The sequence below is a fragment of the Elephantulus edwardii genome, unplaced genomic scaffold (assembly GCF_000299155.1).
Source record: "Elephantulus edwardii isolate Elephantulus edwardi_28Jun2011 unplaced genomic scaffold, EleEdw1.0 scaffold00039, whole genome shotgun sequence".
Classification (NCBI taxonomy): domain Eukaryota; kingdom Metazoa; phylum Chordata; class Mammalia; order Macroscelidea; family Macroscelididae; genus Elephantulus; species Elephantulus edwardii.
Window position 1 is genome coordinate 13,936,745 of NW_006399789.1, and position 10,040 is coordinate 13,946,784.

Below are 10,040 nucleotides of genomic sequence, written 5' to 3' on the forward strand. Positions count from 1 at the left end.
TACTTCCCAGCTCCACCCTCCAGCAGGATACCACTTCACTTCTTCTAAATGCCTTCAGAATTAATGTCCCATTGTCCGACCCATGACTTGACAGCTTGTCAGATAGATTTTTTTTCCCCTGTGTCCAGTTTACTTGTACTGTCTCCGAAGGGAACGTGATGTGTCCTGTAGAACTCCTGTATAGATTGTATTTTTCTTCTTGGCCTGAGGCCCCAACCGGTTTAGGCTCCGCCTTGGGGCTTGTTACCTGGAGGCGTGTCCGAAGCTATTGTGGAGGTTCTCTGTGGTGCCTCTGATGCATATGGTCACTATGAGCTGTGAACTTGACAGCACTTAACAGTAACAACATGCCCCAAATATGTTAACAGACTGACTGTTAGGTAACAGAAGGAGTTCTTGAAAGATAATGACATCAAATAATGAAAAGAGAATAAACTAAACCTTAACAATTCAGTGGATAGAGAAGTGAAGCTCAGCATTTGGACTAAAAAAATCAGTTATCTGTATATTTATTGTTGTTGTGTGTACCATTGGGTTGGAACTGTCCTTCCAGTGGATTTTAACAGGCACTTAATTGCACAAGAGGAGATTGCCCATCCTTCTCCCACTGAGGAGCTGGTGGATTTGAACCAAGTGCCTTTGGCATTCTAGCACAGCTTCTTACCACTAGGCCACTACAGAATATTTAAAAGTTTATTTTCCTTGGAGAAAGAAAAATTTTAAAAGACATGATCTTTGAAATAAATGCTAGTCTTTTCCTGTAAATATTCATAAGATGCTATTAATGCACACCCATGTTTATTGCAATTTTGTTCACAATATCAAGGAATTGGAAACAACCTAAGTGCCCATCAACAAACGAATGGGTATAGAAGCTGTGGTTTATTCACACAATGGAATACTATGCTGCATTGAAAAACAAGGAACTCATGCAATATTATTCAAAATGGGTGACCCTGGAGGACATCACACTGAGTGAAGTCACAGAAAGGACAAATACTGAATGGTGCCACTGTTGTAAAACAGGACTGACATCAGGGTTGGGAGGGAGACTGAGAAAGATGGTTTAAATGATGTATACTGCCTTATACATGGTGAGGGAGAAAAATTTTTAAAAGGGTTATGTTATTAGGATTTTTTGTCATGACAAAAGTCCAGGGCAAAGGCTGCCTGGTGGAGTGGACCTGGGGGGAGGGATTGTAAAACAATGAAAGAATTTTTCGTCTACTTTTCCAAGAGGTTAGTGTACTAGGGGGAAGGATTGGGAGGGAAGAAAAGTGCAACAATGAATTAATGAAAATCCACAGTCTCTGTAAATTATCATTGAAATTAATAATACATTTTTAAAAAAAGATGCTATTAGGCTTTAGTAAGAGAGAGAGGGAGAGAGTACACAAGAGAGCCAATCACTATATATATGTTGGGGTATTTTTGTTTGTTTATATTTTTGTTTCCTTGTTTTCTCTTTTCTTGTTGTGTACCATCGAATTGGATCCAACTGGCACAGTAGGAGATCGTCCATCCTTTTCCAGCAAAGCATCTGGTGGATTCGTACTGTGCACCTGCAGGATGGCAGTACAACTTCTTGTTTGTTTGTATTTAAGGCTAGATAATGTTGACTTACTGTAAGAAGTAAGTTTCAGACAATCAGAGGTATTGATGGGTTTGCTTGAGTTTGTCACTAGAAGTGTTTCAGTAAACACTGTGATCTTCATATTTTTGAGAGAAAACTGATATGTGTTGAAATGAGGTATCCTTTAAATTGTCTACACTTTTTGCATATGATGTGACAGTTGGCATATGTGCTGCAAACTGTGTAGCTTGACTTCATGTTCCTGCTTCTAGATTGTTCGAGCAATAAGTAGAAGGGAAGACACCAGCAGCTTTAAAAAAAAGTCTTTGTTCTTAGTCAGCCTCAAGCAATTCTTTCTTTGTGGATAGGTAATGTTACAATGACAATGTGGAAATTTAATCTTGTTGCCTGTTGAGTGTTTCTGTATCATTGAATTATGCATAGTGAATATTAAAAAAGCACAAAACTGTTTTAGAATATACAAGCCCAAAGAAAAGTAGTTTTATCACCTGTGCATGCTTAAAAAGCAAGAACTCAAATTGACAAGTTCCTGCACAGCCCCTAATTGCGGCATTAGTTTGACAAGTCGAGAACAGTTTACAAGTTCTCTGCCCCCTGATATTCCACTCAGGTGTATCTCAGCCTTAGCCCGATTCACCCCAGCTGCTTCCTTACCGGCCTTCAACTTCCAGTAAATGGTACCATCTAGTAGCTCAAGTGAAAGATTTCAGCAGCCACAGGTGCTTCTCTCTTTCCTTCCCATGGAAAGCATCTTCCGGTTCTATTGGCCCTTCCTACAAATGTCTACTTTCTCTGGTTCACTCTCTCCACTCAAACTCAAACTACTACAAGAGAATCTAAAGTGTCTCCTGGTGATCACTTTTTTGCCTCTTTCATTCTTCATACACTAGCTGCAGTGGTATGCATATAATTTCATGTCCATCAGATGTCATTTGTAAGCTGAAATTGCTAGACCTAAAAAGCCCCAGGCTTCCGGGGACTTCATCTGATCTCTGTTAACCCTACTTAGCTTCTCTTGAGCTCTATACATTTGCAAAAGTGGTTTTTTAATTGTAGGAGCTGTGGTGGCACAATGGCTCAGTGCTTGACTCGTAACCAGAAAGGGAGCAAATCCAACCCACCACCAGCTTCTTGGAAGAAAAACATGGCGGGCAGTCTTCTTTATGGAAGCATAAAGCTTACAGCGGTGGAAGCCTTAAAGGCTGGTCCTGTTTTGTCCTATGGGGTCACTATGAGTTGGAATCGACTTTACAGTAATGAATTTGACTTTCATTTGCTTCATCAAGCTGAATAGACCTACTCCTTTTTGGGCTCTTATCAATAGTCTTTGTCCCTCACCCCCGTCTTTGCATGCTGGGCTCCTAATTGCACTTATTTCCTGCCTTCCTTAACTGTTCCTGCTTCACTTGTGACTTCCTAGTCACATAACCTATGTGGCTTCCTGGTATCTCTCTACAATATCCTCTATTTTCATCAAGCTGGGAAAGGTAGGGGGATGGCAAAGGAGAGGGAGACTCTCGGTCAGGTGGATTGCTACAGTAACTGCAGCAGTGTGTCAGAAGTTGCGAGGTTGGCATAAAATAGGGCAGGGGTTAGCTCTGTCTTCATACATTGTCACGACTCAGTGGCACCTAACAACAGCAAATGCCGACTACATGTATTTTTAAATGACATTGTACTTAGTTTTCTGCTTTGCTTTTTGTTTGGTTATAAACTATCCCCCACATAACTAATCTATAAGCTTATCTACTGTCTGCATAATTATCCTCAGTTCTACAAAAGCATTTGAGGAGAAGTTTGTTGTTTTTGTTGTTGGTGGTGTCCTCCAGTCAGAGCCAACCCATAGCTGACCATCTGGTGGGTTTTCAGAGACAGTTAATCCCATGGGGAGAGATTGCCTATCTTTCTCCAATGGATCAGCGGGAGGATTCAAGTTACACACCTTTGGGTTGCCAACGCAGCTTCTTATCACTAGGCCACCAGAGCTCCTGAAAAAGAGCAGTCAGTCAATAAAATATTTTTAGAGGAAGAAAAGAGGAGAGGGAAAGCAAAGAGGCAAAGAAGGTGAGAAGAATAAGAAGGAAAGAGGGAAGAAATGAGTAAATGAATCCTTTTCCTCCTTGGAGCTTATTTTTTGCATAGAAGGATCATAGATTGTTATAAGAAGTTGTGTAAAAAGATAAAATAATCTGTGAATAATGAAATCTGAATTTTTTTTTCTCCTGAAGTTCATTACAGAGCTAACAGGTCAAAATTGTACTTTTACATCATTTCTCTGATAATTCTGTTAAGTGTAACAAAGTATTAAATGAATTGACATAAAAATGAAAATTAGACAATTGTCTTTAGAAAAATATCAGAGATAGAGATTAGAAGATAGCACAGAGGGAAGAGATTGCTGAGCGGGCCCTCTCACTAGATTGCCCGAGACAGGGTTCATCTCTGGTGTTCTGGTGCTCATTTTATAGATCTTTTATTAGACTGAAGGACCCATGTGTTACAGAGGCTAAAATATTTGGGTGCTAACTCAAAGATCTGTAGCTCAAACCCAACAGCTGCTCTGAGGGAAACAGATGTGACAGTCTGCTTCCATGAAGATTTACGGCCTGGGAAACTGCATGGGGCAGTCTTACTCCATCTGCAGGGTTTCTATGAGTTCGTCAACCCATAGCAGTAGCTGGGGTATGATACTAGACCTGTAGTCTTCAGTTTTATCTCAAGTGGTTTCTGGAGGCAATGATTTTTCAGGCAACCAAAGTTTCTAACATTAGAAACATTAGAAGTAGCTGCTAAAATGGGCTTTTATTGGAAGTTTGGGGTTACATATTTTGCTTATGCACCTTTATGTGGGAGCTCTGGTGATCTAGTGGCAAGAAGCTGAGCTGTAACCCTGAAAGCAAGTGGTTCAAATCCACCAGCTGTTCTGCAGGAGAAGGATGGCAATCTCCTCCTCCCAAGTAATTCACTGCCTCTGAAAACCCTTTGCAGTGTCAGCTATGGGTCGGTTCCAATTTGATGGTAAACAACAACAACAACAACAACATTTATCTTTAAGATATTTCTAGGACTAAAGAGCTCTGTAGCAGAAAACTGTTTATTAGTATAGCATCAATATCATTAAGCCCCATAACACTTACAGAAGTTGACGTTACAAACAGGCACGTTTGGAGTTATAAAGTGTTAGAGACAGAAAAAGAAGAAAAACTGCAGGCACCTGTTGAAGACAATGATGACAGCTGGTATCGTTTCTCCCAGGGCTCCCTCTGCAGCTGTGCTTACATTCTGCTCCCCAAGGCTAAACCAGGATCTGTTAACATCTTTTATTATACCCCGAAGAATTTTCACTCCATCCTGTTTAACGCAGTCCTCTAAAGAGAGCAGTCAAAGCTCTCTTCTGTAGAGGAGATTTTATTCATGAGAGAATGAGGAGGGGAAAAGGACTAACAATGAATGGGAACCAATTTAACATCTGTGTAATCATGTTTTTTAGCAAGAGGTCACAGCAATCTTGTAGATTATAGAAGCTCACTCTTCTGGGATGTTATTTTAGCTTGTAAGTGACAGTATTCATGCTGTTATGCTAAATGACAAATGTCAGCTTCCTGCCAACTTCTGCTGATGCTCACTTACTTGGTGGTTGCCACACAGCATTTTGAAACATCAGATAAATATTTCATTGGGGTTTTTTTTAAAGCCCAAAGTTACTTAAAATAATACTCTATGAGAAGAGTTTTCTGGAATAATATTTTTATGCCTCACCTGGATAATAGCTTTGTTACTGAACTCTTAATTATCAGGTCAGATTGTCAAGGATAACAGCTAATATCCAATAAAAGTGTAAAGTTATATATGTTCAATGTAATGATTTGCAACAAAACAAAACAAAAATACTCGACTCTGGCACCTAACAATGACAGCAAGTAAGAAAAATTGACTATATTTTTTTTTCATAAGTCTTAAACAGTAAGCTTATGGTAAAAACCTATAGGATATATTTTTGTTAAAAATCATATTGCAAACAAGGAAAAGAAATTGGTATTGAATAAGCACTAAACATGATAGGCATTTCCCTGCTTATATACTATTTCCTTGGCATACCTCATTTTACTAATGTTAAAATTAGTACAGCTAACTGGCAAACTGACTGGAAAAGATCCATATTTATTACTATGCAAAAAAAGGTGATCTGACAGAGTGTGAAAATTATCATACAATGTCCTTAATATCACATGCAAGCTATATCCTCCTGAAGATTATCCAAAAGTGACTGGAATGGCCTGAAATGCAGGCTGGGTTTATAAGAGACCACCACACTAAGAACTCTGCTAGTCACTGTTAGATGGACCTTAGCTGAAAGCAGAGAGTATCAGAAGAATGTCTGTGTTTTCAGTGATTATGCAAAGGCATTTGACTGTGTGGATCACAACAACTTGTGGCTAACCTTGAGAGAAATGGGAGTCACAGAACAGTTGATTGTGCGTATGAGAAACCTATACTTGGACCAGGAAGCAGTTGCATCAGTACAGAGCAAGGAAACACTTCATGGTTCAAAATCGGGAAACGTGTATACCAAGGATGCATCCCATCTCATATCTTTTCAACCTATATGCTGAACAGATCAGCCAGGAGGCTGGGCTTTATGAGGAGGAATGTGGCTTCAGGATTGGAGGAAAACTCATCAACAACCTGTATTATGCAGATGACAAAACCTTGCTTTGCTGAAACTGGAGAGGACCAGAGGCATTTGCTTCGGACAAAGACTGCAGTCTTCAACATACGTTGAAGTCAACATCAAGAAAACAAGATTCTCACCACTGAGCCAACTAACAACATCATGATAGATATTGAAGAGATTGAAATTGTTAACATTGTTTCTATAATCAATATTCTTGGTACCAGCATCCAGGAAATAAAAAATAAAGTGAAGAGAAAATAAAAACAAAAACTAAGTCTCAGAATTTGACTTCAACAGTCTTTAAGGTTACCTAAGGATAAAGTTAGGAGTCAAAGCACATCCTTTCCCATTGTCCACCTTGACCTCTTTCTTGAAGCATTGCACATACCACTGAATCAGTTTGGCACAGAAACCATGGATTACCCTGTTTTTTTAACATCTTGTAATTCAACTAAGTTTTATTTTCATATTTTTTCTGCTAGATTTCATTTTAATACACGTGTGCTGAGGCATAATAAAATAGTTTATTATGTATCTTCTTGCTTTCTGAGTGGTAAAAAGAACAACACTGGAATGATGGCTGGCTTGGTGGCTGGTATGGCTGTTCCACTTGGCTCAAGGCATTTTGTCATGCTAATGTTTTTCCATTTTTATTGTCATTGAAGGAACAAGACATGAAAGTTTATTCATTCCATTGTTAATAGTCTCAGATTATGAACTTAGACATCCTTTTCCTAAAGAGCTCTAAGTCCAGAGATGGACAAATGTTCTTTAAAACCAATTATTTACTAAAGATACTCTTTTGTTGTTGTTTACTATCATATCAGAGCCAAGCCATGACTGACCCTCCAGTGGGTTTCCAGAGGCAATGAACGTTGAGGGAGGAAACTGTATATCTTTCTCCTGCACAGTAGCTGGTGGATTCAAAGCACATACCTTTGAATTGGCAATGCATTTCCTTACCTCCAGTGCTCCCTCTAGTTCTTTAAAAATTCCCTGGTCTTAAAGCATAATTATTATCCAGAATGATATAATAGGGACACCTAGAAAAGATTTATTTTGATCCTGTAAGTATTCTTAATCTAAGTTGTGTTTTGGGAGCTCTGGTGACCTAGTGGTAAGAAACTGTGCTGCAATCCCAAAGGCAAGTGGTTCGAATCCACCACCTGCTCTACGGGAGAAAGGTGATCAGTTAATCTCCTGCCATCCAGTTAACTGCCTCTGAAAACCTATGGGTCCATTCTGGCTCAATGGTATACAACAACAACAACAACAACAACAACAACAAATGTGCTTAGTCTAATTTAGAAGATTCTAGTTTTCCTTTCCCTTGTTTTCCACAGGATTATTTTACAGATGCAAATAGAGAGTTGAAAAAAGATGCACAGCAAGATTACCACCTAGACTATGCCATGGAGAATAGTACACACACCGTCATTGAGTTTACCAGAGAGCTGCACACATGTGATGTAAACGACAAGAGCATAACGGTAAGGAGTCTGGGAGTGGATATAGGAATGAATCAATCATACATTCACATTTATGGTTCATGTTGTAGGATGAAAGGAGCAAATAGTTAATAATAACCTTTGACAAATATAGTCACATAAAGTCTTTTGGGGACTGTTTTTCAAATCTCTTTAAAGCCACAAAAAATTGACAAAAATGTCAAGAAAGTTAATTATTATGTGAATCTAAAATTTTTGAAGAATTCTTTAAAGTGTATATGCTTTCTTCCTAGGAAAGATTTTTAGCTTATTTTTTATGAAGTATGAAAATAGTAATATTTAGAGGGAAATATTACAAGAAGGAGAATTATGGCATACAAACAGAAGAGCATAGTCTATCTGATTTATATCTGAGTAATTTTTATAAATTTTTGAAATCATGATGAATAGTACACTGATTAAAGTTGCCTGTTAACGTGTTTTACAAGATTTCTTATTTCGACTTCTTGAAAAAAATTTAATATCTTTATGTAAATGCAAATTAAATATTTAGTCTTTATGACTCATGCAGTACTTGAGAATTTTCCACAAATTGCCTGAATCAGTTTCATTTTTGAATGGACCAATAATTTTTTTTTTTATTTTAAAACTTCAAGTCATAAAAGTAAGAATATAATGCTGAAGCTGTTGTCATTAACATTCATTGTAAAGAATGAAAGAAGGCAAAATAAATGCAACAATGTAGACCATTTTGATGTGTATAAAGGGCAATTATATTTTTATTGGAATAGTAATTTTAGTCACTTGATTTATATAGCAAAGAGAAGATTTAAAAGAAATAGCTTTAGCTTCCTGCCACCCCCCATTCAAAGTTTTTATTACAATGATCTGGCAAAAACATCTTTTTCTGTGGGAGGACTGAGCCGTTCCTGTGCACCTCAACTATCCTTTCCCAAGACTTTGGACAAACTCTATTCAAAGGAAACCAGTTTTTTCTGACAGTATTTTCCTTAGCTGGAGGAACTTAGCCCCATGGAAATTCCCAGGAATTATAAAAGGATTATAGGTGCAATCAGAAAGTCCTCTATGTTTCTCTTTCTACGGATTTGTAGATATTACTGGTTTAATGTATCAGAAAACTTGTGTCCTGATCTGGAAAGTAATCTTAGTTTGAATCTATTTTATCTAGAATTTTCCATGGCATTAAAACATGATTGAGTTTTTCCAAATCTCTGTGCCTTAATAAGAAATTTGTTTGCCAAATACTAGTTGCTAATTTGGAGTTTTAGCATTATGTGAATTGACTTTTGTATTCATTAAAACATATTACCAAATCAGTTGTATTAAAGTACAGCAAATCTGTTTTGGAATTTATAATCCTGTGGGATTAGACAGACTCTCTAAAAAACTATTAAATAGTCAGTGATTTAATTGAATTTTCTCAATTAGAAACCACATTGAGAACTTCAAATTTTCTTTTTTCCAATTCTATTTTCTACTTTAAATACCTTCCTCATTGGTATTAAGTCACAACCAACTCATATCTGAGCGTACTAAGAGTAGAAACTGCATGGGGGGAGCTTGTGCATCCTTTCTCAGATGAGGGTGGGTTTGAGAGGCATGATCTTTGGGTGAGAAGTCTGCCTCCCTAAGGGCTGTGTCATCAAATTCCTTTCTGCTGCAAATAGGGTGGTTTAAATGGAACAAAATGATAAGAGAAGTGTTCTCAGGAGACATAATGGTGTACGTATCTGACCTGTAGGACAGCACTGTGAGGGTGATCTGGGCTTATCATCATGAAGATGCAGGAGAAGCTGGTCCCAAGTACCACGACTCCAATCGAGGCACCAAGAGCCTGCGGTTACTTAGTCCTGAGAAAACCAGTGTGTTGTCTGCAGCCTTGCCATATTTTGACCTGGTAAATCAAGACGTAAGTCTTTTGTTTTTAACTTGTTGATAGTTGCTGTTGAGTTAATTTTTTAGGATTATAATGATGAGATTTTTGAACTTGTGCAGGAAAGTCTATGCTTTAAATAATGCATTGATTCAAACAGAGACTTGTACATCAATGATCATAGCAGCATTATTCACCATCGTAAGAACATGGAAACAGCCCAATTGTCCAACCACAAATGAATGGATTGAGAAGTTGTGGTATATTCATACAATGAAATATTATACAGCACACAGGAGCAATGATTTTGTAAATTACTACCTAACTTGGGAGGGACTGGAGAGCATTATGCTGAATGAACTAACTCAGTCCCACAAGGACAAATACTGTATAAAACCATTATTATAGAATGAGTATGAGGAACCAAAG

At 37.9% G+C, this 10,040-nt stretch overlaps 1 protein-coding gene across 1 annotated transcript in view; it reads left to right on the forward strand.

Annotated features, from left to right (window-relative positions):
• Window positions 1-10,040, forward strand: part of MOXD1 (monooxygenase, DBH-like 1) — a 151,348-nt gene that overhangs the window by 34,854 nt on the left and 106,454 nt on the right. Inside the window, exons 2-3 of the mRNA XM_006885022.1 lie at window positions 7,613-7,759; window positions 9,480-9,647. Coding sequence (XP_006885084.1) covers window positions 7,613-7,759; window positions 9,480-9,647 — 315 coding nt within the window. The remainder of the gene's footprint in view (window positions 1-7,612; window positions 7,760-9,479; window positions 9,648-10,040) is intronic.